Source organism: Vitis vinifera, chromosome 7 (assembly GCF_030704535.1).
Source record: "Vitis vinifera cultivar Pinot Noir 40024 chromosome 7, ASM3070453v1".
In the NCBI taxonomy this organism is placed as follows: domain Eukaryota; kingdom Viridiplantae; phylum Streptophyta; class Magnoliopsida; order Vitales; family Vitaceae; genus Vitis; species Vitis vinifera.
Genome location: NC_081811.1, coordinates 22,002,096 through 22,021,209, shown reverse-complemented (window position 1 = coordinate 22,021,209; position 19,114 = coordinate 22,002,096). Strand labels below are relative to the sequence as shown.

Genomic DNA, 19,114 nt, shown 5'->3' with positions numbered 1-19,114 from the left:
TAATTACTCTCGTAATTCAGACAAAATATCAAAAAACAAGACTATACTTGAAAAAATTGAACTTCAAACTTCAGGCCAAAACAATATATATATATATATATATATATATATATATATATGTATGATATTACATAACATTATAGATGCAACTCCAAACAGAAGATATACACAAAGTGAGATTGTTTTATGATAACCATGCATTGTGAAACCCAAAAAGAAAAAGGGGTATAATGATGATGACAGTAACAGATTCAATTGGTAATGGTGTAATTAATTTTACAGATATATACATATATATTTATATAAATATAAATTCGATGTCCTCATTACAACACTAGTGTTGTTGCTGCTAGAATCGCTAATTAAAGATGGTACACAAGCAGGCGGCACTAGACCCCACTGTTAAAAGAACTACTACTGGAGTTACATAGGACCTAAAAAAAAACATAACTTAGAAAAAGAATATTATTGAAAAAAAAGAAGGATTAAAGAGGGATGAGATGAATAATCTCCAAGCGTACGCCAAATGGAATTACATGGGGAGGAGGGCTACTGGGTATATATATGGGTGACCAAGTCCTATACTCTTTCTGTTGGAGAAGGGGGAGGAGGGGAGGGATCAGAAGTCTGATTTCATGAGCTTTACCCGGGGCTTTACATTAATGTTGTCAAAAGGCTTCTCCTGTTCCACTTGTATGTAATCCCTAGTTTTAAGTACCTGCAAAACAGTCTCTCGCTTATTTTCATCATTTTCACAAAACTAACATACATGCCCATCACACAAAAAATTGACACCCATGTCCTTAAAGGCTCAAACTGTTTTTCCTTTTTCTTTTTCTACTTTATTTTATGTTTTGGTCTTGTTTTCTTTGGTTGAGGCTTTCTTCTCTCTTTGTCAAAGAACCCACTAACTGCATTATCCTTCTAAGTACAAAAAATGTTGTATTTATAATAACATAAATTCCATAAAATTCTTTTTTCTTCCTGCTGGTAATCCGAGCTCTCCAGTGATATCATATTTATTGATTAGAACTCTAATATGCAGGCTACAATTGGCCAAAATGATTAGGCAACTCAAAATTGGCTCTAGTTGGGACCTGACTCGGTAAGTAGGGTCAACTTCAAACTCTCCATTACAAATCAGACCTCCTAAGATAGGGAAAAAGGGTGCTAAATCAGGTCTTTTGGGGACAACTTATTCGTTCTTAATTTCCATATTAGGACATGTCTCAAACAAGAAAGCATTTTGTTTTTTCCCCTTTTCCCCTCTTTTATTTTTATTATTATTTTGTTTATTTCCTCTCCTAAATCCAGCAAATATATTTGGTACCATAATGAACTCCAAGAACCCAGTAGCTGATGCAAAAACAAAGGTAAAATATACCCTAACTTCTCAATTTGGTCTAAAGAAGAAAGTTCAGATAAACATACCAATGTTTCAAAAAACATCCTTGATGCTTCCTTGCGAGTTTTGCCAGCTAATAAGTTATTCATTGGAATAACCTTTTTTCCATGTTCAGCTTCCTTATCAAACAAGTTTTGAAGGTACTTGGCAACAGCTCTAATTGCATTTTAAGTAAAACAACACAGGGAGAATCAGATGTTAGATAATGGAAAATTTCTATTTGAAAAATTTAAACTACAAGGCAAATCAAAGGTTGATTAGATATTATCTCACACCTGGTGCGGGAAGACCATCCACTGTTCTCAAGAAAGCGATTTTCTTCAGCAGAAGGCATATAGTCATCATCATCAGCCACTTCATCATCATCTACATTCAGAAACTCTGAAAGACCAGAAAAAGGAATTTATCAACCATAGAGAAACTTTAGAAGCGTTATCAAATACACAAGCAACAGAACAAGGTTTCTTAAGATAAGGGACAGCAGTGTGATGAGCATGGTTCATCCAATAGGTATTTTCCAGTCCCTGTACAAAATGAAGGTTCCAAGCAACATGATACTTAAAAGGAAAAAAAACCTAAATGATTTGAAAGGCCTCCCAATAATTATTAGGCTTCAGAAGTTACAAGGTCACCACAAGGATCACCCAAATTAATCTCACGCCTAACAAACAAATATGTAGATAGTCCACTCATTAGATTTCATTCAGCAAACAAGCACCATTGAGTAATTTACTTACATCAGGTTTTAAAAGGACAAGAAACATTAAGGATACCAATAAAAAGTAATATTAAATTGGAAATCAACATGAGCAAAAAGAAAGAGAGAGAAGTGAACCTGTATCATGCCCAACTGTTATGTTCGCAAAATCCTGCACCATGCACCAAAAACTGTATTTAGGAGATACCTCACAATGGCCAATTGGTTAGAGCTAGCTGTATTAGTTAAAATGTCAGCTGGCTGAAACTATGACCAGACAAACAGGTTGCACATCTTTGTTTATCATTTTTTCACAAGCAAATGATCTTCTTCCTCTTCTTCTTGTTCCCTCTCTCTCTCTTTTGGTGTTTATGTGTGTGTTATTTGATATGCGAATTAGTAGAGCATATAACTCTTGTAAATACAAAAATACATCAAGGGCATTAGTTACACAACACAAAGATGAAGGGCTCATAGTAGCTGAACTCCTCCCAAGTGATCTATGAGCTTAAGAAAAGAAACGTTAGTAACCCCCAATGAACTGTGGACCATTCAGACTGAGGAAAGTCTTTAACATTATGTTTGGTTCTTAGAAAGTGTGAAGGAAAAAAAAATGGATAGAAAAAACATAAGAAAAGAACAAGACAAAGAAAATTTAGAAAAAAATTTCTTGTTTGGTTGTCCATGAAAAAGTTTTAAGGAAAGAAAATTAAATTATTCAGGAACTTTCCAACTTTTTTCTCACATTTTTTAGAAAAATGGGAAGCAAAATCTTTTCACATTTTACCGTTTTCTTTCTCTACTATTTTTTTCCCTCATCTTTTCCCATAGTATCCAAATATAAGAAAATAATTTTTGTTTACATTATATATATATATAATCAATTTTGTTAACATTTTCTTTTTCTTAGTACTTTTCATAATATCCAAACATAAGAAATCATTTTTCTTACTGTTTTTCCCCTTTCCTAAACTTACCACATGCATAGTGGTGACATGAAACAACCTGGTGAAAAAACAATTTTGCAAACGCATGTGTGGAACATATGTAAGAATTTTATGTTATACAGAACTTAATGATATGCAAATGCATAGCGCCATAGCGGTAGTGACAATAATCTTCATCCATGAAAAGGGGAATGACATGTACATAATATTTCCAAATAAGTTGTAAAGGACGAGAAAAGGGAAAAAGACTAGAGGTGCAACAGGAAGGAGAAAATTTGCTCCTATATGCCAATTTTATTTTAGATTGTATGCAGTTAAGAAAGAAAAGGAGAAGAATGTCTAGAAAAAAAACTCAAATATTTGACAAGTGATAATAAAAATAAACCAGTTAAACTGTTACCAAAAAACTCAAATCAGAAAGGGAATCAATTGCGCAACTTACACCATGATCTTCAATGGCAGAATGGTCAATAGCTGTGAATTCTGTATCCACAAAAGTATGTGATTCAGCTTCCAGAAATACTGGTTTTTCAATATCATTCAAGGGAATATTTTCTTCACCATTGAAGAAAGCATTTTTCATTTCCTCATCGATTTCTTTTGCATATGAAGATTCAATTTTAGGTTCTTCACTACAGATAGAGTTAGAGGTTGGGTTCTTGTCATCATAGCCCAATTCAGCATCCAGGACTTCAACATCGTTTACAATCCCTGACTTATAATTAATGATTTCCTCTGTGGTTTGGTCTTCAGCTACAACAACCAAGTTGCTGCATCCACTTGCTTCCAGAGTCACAGTTGCAAGTGAAGAATTTTCATTGTCAGCTGGTGCAGCACAAACTGTATGAACTTCCTCTCCGGTTTCAACTGTTTGAATGCCTACAGTTTCTTCCATCAAAGGCTCACCCTTTTGCCTAGATTCATTTCCAATTCCAACAATGTTGTCATTATTATTTTCTGCAACTTCAATAGTATCAACTCCTTTACCATTGCTTGAATCCACAGCAGAAGCATCCTTCTCTACAGAAATAGTATCCAACCTCTGATTGAATGATGATACACACAATTCATCTATCAGCTGAGTAGAATCTGCACCACTTGTTTTTTCCATAAGAGTTGATTGGACCATGGAGCCCACTGACAAGTCACAAATATCTCCAGAGATGGGACCAGCAGTAGACAATGAATCAACCCCATGAGTGGCATCACGATCTGATGCATCAGCAACAGCAATGCTCTGTCCATCGATTTCCATTTCAGCTATTTCCCCAAAAAATTCACATTGTAAAGTCTTCACTTGAGTATCATTATCATGGATGCCTAAGGAATGGTCTTCACCATGCTGGTTCTCAGTCTGCACGAGGGACTGAGCAGACTCCACTTCACCATCATTTCTAACTGCCAAAGATTCTACACTTCCTTCCTCTCCAATTTCTTTGGTAACATTTGGCTTCACAGAGAGCTCCATTTCCTTAGCTGCTTCTGAAGAAGCATTATTTTCAAAGACCCTGACTGTGCTCAGGTCATATGTTTCATTGTACAAAGACATCAATTCTGCTGACATTCCTGACAAAATACAATAGCACGCAGGAAACTTGTAAACATATAAAAACAATTCCACTAGCAGACACAGATCTATTGTGTTACCCAACAACAGAAAAAGACAAGGATACAAGATTCACAAAATTAATGAAACAAACAAATATTGATATTACAAGGACTACTATCACATGCATTCATGTCCAAGTGGAACTACAACTGTCCAGAATTGAATAATATCTGCATGTTTCAAAAAAGACCTCTGGCAAGTCCAGTGGACTAAGTGGAGCTACAGTAAACTATGCACAAGCTAACAGGAGCACACATGTGAAAGACTATGCCTTGATCAGTATTATCAAAGGTGATCACTTGAGCCACTAGGATAGGCGGGGTAGATAAAAGTAGCCTCTTGAAGACCCAGGCAAGACGGCTTCAAAGAGGCCGTCACCTTGGGAAAAGGCACAAGGCATAGAGCCCACTTTTGACCATGAGTTAAGATTAAACATATTTAGATTGTAATTTAATTCAATCTAACATTAGATTAAAAAAAGTATAAGATGAAATATTATATTATCAATCATAGTGATAATGAGATGAAGGGCTATTAATCTTCATCTTAATGGAAGTGATGACAACTTAATTTCAATGATGACTATGATGATCTTTAGGATGTTTATTCTCATATTTTGTTTTTTATTTTGATTTTTAAGATGTCTAGAAAATTAGAATATGCATTTGGATTGGATAAATTTCTTTAAACAATATGATATTTCTTAAGATGAGGGTATGATATTTAACACTTTGAATATTTTTTACAATTTTGTTAATTTTATAAAACACCATGAGGAATGAAAAATTAATAGTGTTGATTGTAGAAGGTGACGCTTAAGTATCGAGTAGGTAAGTATATGATTTTTATTTTTATTTTTTAATCACCTTACTATAGTCAGGCTATCGCCTTGTTTTTCGCCTTTTACCTTTGGCTAAAAGAAGTCCTATTGCCTTGACATTGCCTTTATCTTTTGACAACACTAGCCTTGATATGTCCCAAAGAGAAGATATGCCCAGATGAAGCTATAGCTAATTATTGTTGGTTTGTTGGGGTGGATGGGGGGTGTGAATATATATACACACCAAAAGTCATGGAGCTACAATAAATATGCATTAGCTAATAGGAGCACACATGTGAAAGGCTCTGCCTTGAGACATCCCACCTGGGAGATAAGCCCTAATGAAGCTATAGCCATTTAAGGCAAGAGGACCCATATAACCAAAAGATATTATCCCAATCATAAAAATCAAATCTTGGTTCAGTTTCTTCTTCAGGTGGGACAACATCAAAACCTGTATTGTTGCCCACCAGAGAAGGGGAGAGAGGATGGAGGGAGGGAAAAAAAATTTACTACCATATTTGTGGATAATAAGCTTCTTTTAAAGTTATATAAATCAATGTCTTATATCAAAGATAGACTACAAGTGAAATCCTTCAGTTAAGAATAAAAGGCACATGCAAAAATTAAACTTCTGCACCACAAACTCACCAGTGGATATGGGTTCACTGAAAATTTCATCTTCCAAAAATTGTTTCTGAATCATCCAAATTTCAAGACGAGTGCAAGGAGCTTTCTTCCGCACACGGCGTATGTCTTCAGTACTTGTCAATTGTTGCCGTATTGTGCTTTAGAAGGGGGGAAAAATGGGGCAAGTCTGTAAGTATTTTACTAAAAGAGAAAAAAAAAATCCAACTTAAAATTAACTGCAATATGACAATTAGCAAACAGAAACACTCCAGAATGAAGAAGGTAACCAAAGGAAAGCACTTTTCAGCCTGATGCTACTTGGCCATTCCCTATGCAAGGGCATGGCCAACTATGCATCACTTTTAATCATTCAACTACTATAATACTGATCCACTGAAGATCAAAGGACACTATACTTGCATGCTTGGTCTATAAGCAGTTACAAGGAGAGAAAGGAGGGGTATGTAAATCTATATTGCAAGAACTACAAAACTTTTTCCAATACCATGAGTTTCATATGTTCTCCAGTTCAATGAGAAGACGAGATTATAAGACCCACAAGGCTTGTTGCCTCTAGTAGTAGGAAGGGACAATTATTTTGACCAACAGAGCAAAGTACTACTCGCTAATTAGATTCATAACCATGAGTACTGAAATATGGGATTGTAAACAAATTGATTAACATAAAAAATAAAACATACTCGCCATGCAAGACCATGGGATCATCCATAAGCACCTTCCTCTTAGATGCATTGCTCCGGATTGCAGTCCGGGGGCGTTTCATAGATACTACTTCAGGTGGAGGAGTAGGTTTCATTTTCAATGCTGAAGATCTTCTTCCAACTGAAGCAAGAATATTTCAAATCAGTCAATAGCATATACTAATGGAATCATACACTCACAAATCCAATGAGAGAATGATCCATTTCTCACTCTAACCAATCACTTGCTATTTATAGGCAAAGATCAATAAGGCTAGGTAGCTCTCTTTAACTTAGGAACATACAGAACGATGCACACAACCCACAAAGACGTAGGAAACCAGTTTAATACCTAAGATGGAAGATAACAAATCATCATCATCAGGAATTGATTCTGCAGTTTTTCTGGATTTGGAAACCCCAAAAGTTTCGACTGAATTTAGAGAGTGCAAGGTTAGTGTGCTTTCTGTGAAACTGCGCTTTTTTCCTGAAATGTTTTTCATGGCAGCACCATCTCCCTCACTCCCTTCTAGCACTTTATCTGGAGTCAACTCCACTAGGAAATCATTTGGTGGATCAACAAGCCCTTCAGGCATAGAGAGCAATTTTTCAGGTGCAGGCAAATCAGAATTTGTGGAACTTTTTAGTAACTGAGCATCGCTTGAGATCACATTGTCCATTTTCTCATCTAACTTGCTACGATCTGCCTCAATATGTTCATTAGAAGTGGGTATTGATATCTGGTTTTCCTCCCAAACTGGAGTCAACACCCCAGTAGCATGGCACACTTCACCTGGAAAATTAGAATGTATCAGACTGACAAAACAAAGCGTACTGCAACAAGTGACATCAAATTATATAAATAAAGCTTGTTAAAACAAACCTTGCACATCAGTGGAAACTCCAGTAGAATGGGGTTCCTCCTCCCTTCCAGATGTCTCTCCAAGAGATGACAAATCAGTTTGGTTCAGATGCGAATTGCATGCCTGAACTACATCCACACTACAAGGTGGCATTTCTTCATGAACTACAGAATTCAAAGCCTGAGCCTCGACATTTTCAAGGTGTGGTCTACCAGGTGATTCATATGAACATGCAGCATTTGATGCTGATACATCTGGATTAAGCGATGCGTTATCATTTTCTGAAATACATTCCAATACTGGTGGGCAGGAAGTAGTTAAAATAGATTTCTCAGAAATATTCTCAGCCCCAGGACATTCTCTATGACAAGGGTCCTCCAAATCAGAGGCAGCATGAGAGAAAATAGGATTCCCTACAGTTTCATCCAACCCATGGGGTTCTTCAAATTCCTCATGGGTTTGATCAACAGATAGAATTCCAGGTCCATGGTTGCTTAGAGTTCCATTCTGCATATCTTCCGCCCTGTCTTTGCCATCTGGTGCAGCAGCTTTCCCAACTGAACATTCTGATGCAAGAGAAATGGGTTTAATTGCTGAGCTAGAACTGAAAAAAGTAAAGACACTAAAATGGGATTACCTGATGATATCTGATCCGTCACTGCAACAGATGGCGAATCTCCTTGTGGCTTTGCTTGTTTGATCTTCTGTTCACCCAAAAGGTACCCATTCTCATCAGCAGGTATGCTGAGAACAGCATCATGATTCGTATCATTGAGCAAAGTCCAATCTGCGGCAACTTTATCCCCATAATGAAGACTTGACACACTGGAAGCATTTTCTAGGTTCTCTTTTGCTACTAGTTCTGTCAAATTATGATCCTCAGGTTCCAAATGATCGTCACAGGCCAGAGCCTCTTGCACACTGGACAAGTTTGGTTCTTCCACTAATCCAGGAGTGGATGGGGCCTGAGCATACTCCATGACATCAGTACTTGCAGCAAGACCTTCAATCTGTTCAGGAACAAAAAATCATAATTAAACTGAGATGATACCTATATACCATGAATAAAAATTGCACTGTTCCCACTAAGAAAATTGATGGAAGTAAAAAGGGAAAAAAAAAACAATAACAACAACAAAAGACCAGCAAAAAAAATACAAAAAAAAAATTATACAAATGGAAAGAAAAAAAACAGTCATAAGATTTTTTTGGATCTTGAGAATTATAGTCAACCTGATTTCCAATGCCATTAGCAGCTGTAGCTTCTGAAATTACATCTTTTTGAAGAGGTATAATTGGGTGGACAGATGCCTGAGGATCAGCACTGGAAGCACAGAATATGAATAATGCATGTCAGAAAAGTCTTAGTGTTTCATATCTTTCTACAGATTAATAACAGAGTAACCCACCAATCAAGGATGGCCTAAAGATAACAACCTCATTATTACGAAGGTTTTCGGTCGTAATGTGAAGAGAGCACAATAAGAAATAAATGGTAGAAACTAATCTACCATCACATTAACAGGCCAACCAACCACTTCTTTCTTTGAAAGCTTTCAAATGGGAGGCGGCAAAAGATGACACACATACAAGCTGAAATCACCATTTGATGAATCCACCTCTGAACTAGAGAAGATCAACAAGAAAAGGCGCACTAACTAAATGAATACAGTCTGGATCCATAATAATGGGATGATGCTGGGATTTATAAAATTATGGATAATGGTCCAGACGAAAACATTTAGTAAATAAATCTAGAACCGATGATTATCCAGCTGGATTCATGTCAAACATCAGCTATTTCTTGGGTGAGAGTGGCATTCTCATATGTTAGAAGTACCATGCAACTCTGCACCTTCTCATAACATGATATAATACTTTCATTCCTTTCTCCTTTCAAAAATGACTCTTTCTCTTCTACTTGCAGCATGTAACTGCAACACACCTAATCATGGTAACAAACCCCAAGTTTCATTTGGATATATACCTTACATCTTACCAAAATAAATTATTAAACATGATGATAGCAAAGAAAAAAAATATATATCATAAACAATGAGATAACAGAATGTAGCTCTCATCTGCCAACTCAAAGGTACTTCAAATTTGAACTTGATAAATGCACTTCAAATTCTTTTCTTTCAAAGTCTAGCAATCCTTGATGCATTTTACAAGTACTAGTTATACTATAGTATGCATAAGGAGAAACTTTATATTACACACTACTAAAGAAACAGAAAAGGGAATTAATAGCAACACCATGGATAAAAGGGCTTACTCCAAACCCAACAGAACTCCAGCATGTCCAGGAGCTGAAACCTTGTCCAAAAACAAATCCTGTTTGTCATCAATCCAAGAACAATAAACTCAGGTTCAAGATATGGATAAAATGAAAACAGGCCTGTTGATCATGTACACAATACAAACCACAGAAAGAAAACAGAAGTAAGCATGTGCTTCAGTTCAATTGTGAGCACTATCATTTTTGGCAAAACAGCAATTGTTTTCCATTATAGTAAGCTCACTTATCCATTATTTATGATGGAAAATACTCTGGGTACTTGAGTAAATTTGACTGTATTGTATACCCATTAAGAGGGGGATGGTATATTACTTGTTCCAAATACATCAAACACCTTTAAACCACTAGCAAAAAATCTATTATTTCCATCACTGTCTTAAGTAGCTTTTTCCATGTAAAATACAATGACATGGTACCAACTAGCACAAGATTGGATAAATTTTGAGATGAATTGAATTTGATTCTTTTTCTTATCTATAATATGAGGTTTCATTGGCAGATAACCTCTGAATTCAGTGTGCCGGTGACCAAGTCATTTTAGGAAAAAAAAAAAAACAGTAGCCTTGGGCTGGGTGGCTTTTACATGTACATCAATCATGGTTTTATATGACAAAACAGCCTCCTAATTCAACTCTAAATGACAATTTTGCAACAAGCCATACATATGGAGCAGAAATTTTTTGGTTGGCTATAAGGTATTTTCTGAGTTTGAGGATTTCATCTCATTGCTGTTCTTTTTGGGCTGATCTAGAGGACAGGTACCCTTTCTTTATACTCCTTTGCTTCATTCATAAATTTTTATTTTCCCAGAGAGAGACGAGAGATCTTTATCTATAATTCAAGGAAACAAAATGAAAATTCAATCATATTGTTTTTGCAACCTAATTCCACATATGCGCACACACACATGCCTGAAGCAATACCACCACTGTCACCTTCAAATGAGTTATCTGACTCCACTCTGGCTTTACCACAACTTTTTGCAAAATAATGGTTAGCAACCTGATTTCACACACAAGGACATGAAGGAATAGCACCAATATCTCCTTCAAATGAGTTATCTGGCTACACACCGGCATTACCCTGTAATTTTTTGCAAGATCATAGGTTTGCAACTTGAGTTGATACATGTGTGCATGGAGGAAAAACACCACTATCTCCTATAGATGAGTTATTTGGCTACACACTGGTACTACCCTATAATTTTTTGCAAAATCAGTTTGCAACCTGATTTCACACACACACACACCCAAACACACGAGGAGTACCACCATCTCATTCAAATAAGTTATCTAACTACACACTGACATTACACTAATTTTTTGAAGAATCATGGCACACACAATGAGCAAAATGAGTTATCCAACTACACTAGCATCACCATGTAACTTGTGGGAAAATCATAGGTATGCGATGTGATTTTTGCAACCTGATTTCACACACACTAATGAAGGAATGGCACCACCATCTCCTTCAAATGAGTTATCTAACTATATACTGGCATTACCCTATAAGTTTTGCAGAATCATGGGTTTGCAACCTGATTGTACACTCCCTCACATACATGCACACGCACACCAGTGTCTCCTTTAAAAATCAGTTATCTGACTAGACATGCACAATGCAATAGCACCATTAGCTCCTTGATGATGATTACACACTGCATTACCCAGTAGCTTTTTGCAAAATCAAGGGTCTGCAACTTGATTTTCCACACACACACACAACAAGAGGAAGAGCATCAGTATCTCCTTCAAATGAGTTATCTGACTACAGAATGGCAATTATGTATAACTTCTAGCAAAACCCTGGGTACTTTCCTCCTATGCACACATGCCCTGCATGAAGGACGAGCACACTATTTCCTTTGAATGAGATATCGAACTACACAGTGGCACTGGGAGCTATTCGCAAAATCACAAGTATTTTTCTTCCGTGCCTGTTGGATGACTCATTCAAAAGATATAGCTATTAAAAACCTTCATCCTACCCTGTCCATTGTCAATAATATTAAAAAATATCCAGAACCTAATTTAGTCACTGCTTACCAGTAATTTAGAAGTTACTGCAAGTCTGCAACAACTAAATGCTAGTGAAGCATCTGTCACCATTTCATGTTTTCCTCAATTAAAATGTTTCCTCTTAAACACAACATGCCTTATGAGGGACAACTAATTGATATAAAATGGAAATAGCCAATTAATCATTTTGATTCAAAGAAAATTGACCTCATTCAATGTCTTTCTAGACACTGATAAGAAAATACTACAAAATTACCTCATCAAGATCTAGACCAATTTGAGAAGTGTCACCATCTCCAAACCGCTCTGAAATCAAATATAAAATGATAGGAATTAGATTTACCAGGTGCAGAACCATCAATATAATTAATCATTCCCATCTTGTCATATCATCCAAAACAAAAAAGGCATCCAAGACCAAAAACTAACCATCCAGTCCAAACTGTGATGTAGAGTAGACCACACCCTCCATGGTGTCTTGAAGTGTAATCTGCTCCCTTGTGCTAACGTGATGATCAACATAGTTACTGCATGATTTTGCATAATCAATGTTAAACCAAATGAAAACTGTAAACGCTTGATAAATATAGAATCAGATTATTTGTAGAAGCATAATAGAAAAGGTTTGACATCCAGAAATTATGCTATGGAAGTAAATCCACGCCCGGACACCCACAAGATGTTCTACTTTTAATGTCAATGTGACCAAGGGATGATAACCAACCACATTTTTTATAAAGCAATAAATATTTGATAGGTCAAACAAGGTAAGTAGTAGAGACAATCACGATTAACCAATTAACCCTGAACCTTTTAATCAGGAATCTTCTAGATGTGACCCATTATCTATGTCATATAGATCATTGCATGATCAGCACTATCAACAATGTTTTCTAAATTATAGATACAAAAAAAAAATGGTGCATACCAGACTTAATCTTTAGCTTAAAATACAAATGAATAATGTTTGGAACTGACCCTTGAAAAATATCATTATCTGGCAGCTCAAAGTCATCAAGATCAAATGTCTCTGGCAAGGTGATGGAGTGATATGGTGCTGTAGATTCTTCTGGAGGTAAATCAACTGCAGTGGAGCGAAAAGCTTGCTTTATCTTAAGCAAAGCCTCACTGCAATCATCGAAAAGGTAATTAACCTTTCTAGAATATATCCTCACCACACCCAGCAGAAGATGGCTGGACAAACGTAGTGCAATTGGTACATCAGGAAAAAGAATTGAATCTGTTGAGAAAGAAAAAAAAATTGAACGGTAGATGTTAGATGAGTAAGAAGTGCATTTTAAATTAATGAGATATATAATAAAAAAAGCAGAAGTGAAGTTTCAAGAAAATAATTAAATGTAACATCGAAATTATTTGTCTGTTAGAAGAAACACTACCTTAATGCTTTTTCAGTAATTCAAGAAATGTAATCAACAGCCTCCTATCTAGCCAAGTTTGTTGGGAATCTCATGCACACTTGAATTTTGGAGCTATGTCTTTTTTACTGGTGAGAAACCAAAAGGCTTTCTGCTATGGGAAAACCTTTTTACCTCCCTTTAATGTTACCCATGTAGATTTTTTATCAAAAATAAGGAAAATATAATCAACAGCCAAATTATATTCTAATTGCTGACAGAGCACAAGAGGGAAAACTTAAAAAAAGAACTGATAGTATACCAAGATTGCAATGACCAACACAACAGAATGTCTACTCACACTGAGAAACAAAATCCAGTCTTAGATACATCAAGGACATAGCAGTCTAGCTGATTGATATAGCTTTCAACAAACAATTGCCAATTCTCCTATTTCTAAATTTTAATCAGAAACAAATAATTCACTAAATGATTAGGAATTTCAAGGAAAAATGAGATGTTCTTCAAACCAAAAGTCACTAAAGAGTATATAGGAACAGAAAACCAATAAACCAAGCAAAAGCGACACAGCAACAAGATCTAGCAGTAAATCAACTTAGGAAGGGATGAAGTGAAAATATCTTAGCTCTATAAATTTTTTCCTGACTTACATTATTGATTGTAGGGCTTGATTGCTATATAAACCAACCACATGTTGCCTATCAAAAAAAAAAAAAAAACCAACCACATGTCGACATAGTCATGTGTGTACATGTAAATGGAAATGGTATCCCCATAAAACATCCTATTAGATTAAATCAACAGTCTTGTTTATGGTGCACAATTGTCAAATAATGATATTTCTTCAAAGTTTGCATATTCCTTCTATTTGGCTTACTTGGGAAATCATGTGACGGATGCATTAGCAAAGCTTGAAGCTAGATATTTGGTTTCTTTAATAGGAGACAACTAACCTCTATCAAGTATAGTGAACATTGTCCTAACCATTTTGATGTGTACAGAATATTTGTCTTTTTGGACTAGTATGCTTATTCTCCTTTTTTATCAGAATTTGTATAGGGATTTTGTTTTTACTAAAAGGATTTCTCATTCTTCCTTGAACTTGCTATTTCAACACAATAAAAAGATTGTTTCTAATTTTTTTTTTTTCCCAAAAAACTAAATGCATATGAATTAAAACCCCTCTTGCATGCAACCTTGACCCACACATGAAGAGGCCACAATGCATACCAAACTAACATCCTCTTTATGTGCAGCCCCAAACTGCATCTGCAAGGGCAAACAACCATAGACCAAAAAATCAAGGGAATAAATGGAGAGGTTTGCATCCAAAACATCAAGGAACCACAGGTCAAGCACCATCATAAAATACCAAATAGCTTAAAAGGTTAAACTAATAAGAATTGGGCGAAGAACATAAATTAAGCCAACAATTTTTATTTTTTTTAAGTAAATAGAATTAATATTGAAAAGCACCAAAAAAAAGGGCGCACCAAAGTACACACGATGTATACAACGACCACCAAGAAGCGCCAAAAAAAGGAAAGATATATTAAGCCAACAGTATTAGATTGCACTCCTTGATGTGATATTGAAAAGATAGATATATATATATATATATATATATATATCTTTCTTTGATAAAAGATTCCGATCATGTAAAGAAGAGGCAAACAGGTATTTCAATCCAGAACTTTTTCTGATTCAGAAAATAAATAAATCATCTCTTTATAAACAAATACGACTATAGGAGGGACAAAAAGGAGAGGAGGAATAATTGATGCAAGCCATAACAGATCCTAAGACAGCCAATCGCTTCCTTTTCTGTGTTTTTTCATTTTTCTTTTTTTTTTTTTGCAGGCGGGGGGGTTTACAAAACACACACAAACAAACACAAAAATAAGAATAAAAATACCAAGGTTAGTTTAGTTTGAGCCACTAGGTAGCATGGAGGAGAAACTTGTATTTTTTTTGTTTTGTCTACTTTTTCCTTTTTATGTTCTATCTTTTTTTCGTAATCTACTCTTTTTTTGGTTTTAGTTGTTTTCACACATGTGACAATTTGAGTAGCATCAAGGTTAGGATGATAAGGTTTTAAGAATAACATAGGGCTAAGATTATAAAGTTTCAGTAATATAAACATAAATACTCCTTTAGATAGCTTATTATCAGTCTTTTACAACCTAATCACAGAAAATCAGATTGGGGAACCATTCATGAGTCTTGAGAACCCTAGATAGTTATCTACTGAGCCTCAACTTCAATTCCATCACAATCCTTTGATATATTCCCTTATTTAATTGCTGGAAATCCATTATGATAGATCCCGCACCAAGGAATTACTCCCAGCTGTCAACCCCTCCTTCACCTCTTTTATAAGCTCTAATAGGCCAATCTGACAGTCCTCCATTTCATTCACTTCCTGAGTTTGCAACACCTCTTCCACCTTCTATACACTCTAATAAGTCAATCTGATAGTTCTCCATTTCATTCATTCATGGAGTTCACAACAGTAGTGACGATGGTGATGGTAGGGATGGAGATGATGGCGGTATAATGGTGGTGCCAGAGGTGGTTATGCAGGGCATCCATGACACTGGCAATGGCAGTGGTTGTTGTAGTGATGGTGGCAGTGTTTTGGGGTGAGGACTCCAAAACAAGGTGGTGGTGGCAGAAATTGGAATGCCTAATAAAGAGCTAATAATTAGGTTTTTTTTTTCAAGCCTACCATCTTGTCTATAATTGTTAACTACTTAAATTACCAAAATACTCAACATATTGCCAATAAACCTATATTTGTTGACCCAACAAACAATACGTTTTATTGCATGGCATGATATGATACGATAGGACACACACTATGTCAGCCCAGTCAATTTTGAGTTGACCTGTTTAACTTGAAAACCATCTTCTGTTTTGGTGCTTCATCTAATAGAAAGACAACCTCAAGGGTTAAACTAATGAATTTGGTACTCGCTTTTTGTACTGTTTAGCGCTATTGGAAATTTTGGGACATTTCTTCGACCACAAAATATGGCAGTCCTACCTCCCTCTCTCTATGCTTCTTCCACTTCCTCTCTCTAGTTCTAAACCTAATTCATTTCCACCCCTCCCAACCCCCCCCCCCCCCCCCCCCCCCCCCCGGGTCTTTTTTTTTACATGTGAAGAGTACTAATTGAATAAAATTTGGAGAAGAATTGAAGTTTTCCATTGTCAGAGATTGGTATCATTGTTTACACATTATGGTACCTGTTATTCTTCTTTCTGTCAAATATGATGAGGAAAGAAATAAAGAAGTATATTTTATCATGAAATAAAACAATGAAATGTCAAAATTTTTACTAAATTTACTTCATATAAACTCTACTATTCAATGTTTTGAAAGGCTAAAAGTGGTCTTGAGGCATTTTAGCCAACTAAACATAAGTCTCAAGGTGGAATGAGCATAAGCCTCAACTTAAAATAATAATAATAATAATAATTTTTTTTTTCTGATAGGTATACTAATAATAATAAGAAGAAGAACAAAAATAATAAATAATAAGAAATAACCAACTTAAGTATTTGTTTTTAGTAGAAGTTTCTAATTTAATTTCTCTGTTTCTCTTCTAAAATCTAACTCTCTCATGGCTTGATCAAATAATCTTTAATGTTGTCATCATTATCATTAGTAGGATCCTCTAAGAAGTCATAATCATATCCATTTATTTTATTATCCTCCTCATCAATGTTATGTCCACTCTGATCAAGAAAAAAAATGTTATGTCCACCCATTCTTCTTTTTCATCCATGACATTTTTCCTTTAGCTATCAATAAGAAGATAATGATTACATATGAGCTTAGACATTACACCAACTAAAAATTCCTCTCTTTTTTCTTTTCAATCTCTTTTCTTCTCCCTTCATTTAAAGGGTTAATTGGAAGCCAACTAAACTGTTTTTTATAAAAGGTTTAACACAAGCCCTTGACCCAAAAAAAAAACTTATAAAATCCATACCCAAAACCCCCACAGAAGCACAAAACCCACTGAATATTAGGGCTTAAACTTCATATCAAATATCTACGAAAGGATCACAAAGGCCCTAAACCCTTTAAAAACCTTTAAATATTTGAGGACTAAGCCTCAACAAGGTGAGGGTTCAGCCTTGATTACCCTTTTGTGAGGCTATAGTCTCAAAACTCATTTGCAGAGCCTCACCTTGAGGTTTAAACCCCATTGGCCTTTTGAAAGACCGGTTACGTTAGATGGACGCATATCTTTGGCACTTTGAACTTTTCTTTTTTCTTTTTTCTTTTTTTGTTGAAATTTCTCAATAGATTAGCCACAATATTGTTCATGCTAATCATCACACATTGGGACATACTTTATTCTTACACTGCATGTGTTTCTTATATATTACCAAAAAATTTTATGTTATATCCTAAAATCTAACGTATATCTTATGTTAACCAGTACAGAAATGGGATAAAGATTTATGATAACCCAGCAGTTATACATTAGAAAGAAAAGGTAGCTACTGAAATATCGTATACTTGGCGAAAAGAGATACTTACAGCTGGTGTTTCAGTATATGACCGATAAATATTAATGCATATGTGCAACTACTATGTTAGTTTTCATCAACTCATTGTTTTATTTTTTACATGCTAGAAAAGCTAAGCAAATTGTACATATTAATGACCATGTTCAATCTTTATTCCAGCAATGGTTAGCTTCTTCTGAATATAGATAAGGGATTCCCAGCAGATTGTAGGTGTATAAATGGAATCCCAAGTAATTTTCAATTAAGTCATGTGATTCATGAGAAAAAAAAAAGGCATGAAACACTTTTAATTCTTGATTCCAAATGTTTAATTCGGGATGGTTCAGCTCCCAAAAAGCTAAAACGGGTACTCAATAAGTGCAAAGCAAATGGTAACAAGTCAAACAGCCCAAAAACAGGGCTTGAGTATAGGTGTTTTTTCAGTGCTAGGAGTTATTTTTTATCAAAGCGGCTTCTAATATGATCATATATGGCATGAGATAAAAGAAAAAGCTACATTTCTTAATATGCAGAGAACAACATGAAAATCCTTCTAGTGATCACTACTCGTCATTTCAGACTAAGTAAAAGAAACCCAACAAATTGAGGAAAATAAATGAAACCAACGAGAAGCTTCCCAATTGGGCTTAATTCCAAGTCGAGGAAAGCAGACTTTCTCAGGAACCAAACAGAAAGCACTGAACTGACCTACTGAGACGCCAATATCAGTATCAGCAACCTGGTTCTTCCGGAGCTTCCTCTCCAAATGCGCCGCTATCCATATGGTCCCAAGCGGCCCTTTCTTGGCCAATATGAACTGCGAATAGAACATCTCTCTCCCACTACTTCAAATGAAACCCTAACTCTCATAAACCGCAAAATTAACCTCAAATTCTCAAGAAACACCACAACCTAACCCTCCAGAGCTCCTATATCACCTTCTTCCCCACCCAGAGCCTCGAAAACAACTCCGAAATGTAGAAATTCGAGGAATTGAAAGATTTCATAGAGAGCAAAGCGCAGCGTTGACGAAGGGGGACGAGGGCGAGAGCAGTGGAAACCCTAATTGGATGAAACGACGTCGTACTTGGAAACCCTAGGTTGAATTCGAACCAATACTGAGTCGAGATCGGACACAGAACAAGAGAGAGAGAGAGAGAGATTCTGATTTGTTACTTTGTTTCGTGTTGAGTTTTGATTTTCGAACTGGGAGATTTAT

General features: G+C 35.7%; 1 protein-coding gene across 1 annotated transcript; it reads right to left on the bottom strand.

The window, feature by feature from the left end:
* Window positions 1-250: 250 nt before the first annotated feature.
* Window positions 251-19,098, bottom strand: LOC100263480 (sister chromatid cohesion 1 protein 4). Its single transcript, XM_010648150.3, has 16 exons — window positions 18,604-19,098; window positions 12,974-13,235; window positions 12,425-12,522; window positions 12,252-12,301; window positions 9,951-10,009; window positions 8,906-8,996; window positions 8,310-8,682; window positions 7,693-8,238; window positions 7,162-7,602; window positions 6,810-6,951; window positions 6,130-6,266; window positions 3,492-4,615; window positions 2,241-2,274; window positions 1,681-1,786; window positions 1,432-1,561; window positions 251-718 (listed from the first exon to the last, which is right to left on the bottom strand). The coding sequence occupies exons 1-16, from the start codon at window positions 18,725-18,727 to the stop codon at window positions 620-622; spliced, it is 3,816 nt and encodes a 1,271-aa protein (XP_010646452.2). The 5' UTR covers window positions 18,728-19,098; the 3' UTR covers window positions 251-619.
* Between the last annotated feature and the right edge of the window lie 16 nt (window positions 19,099-19,114).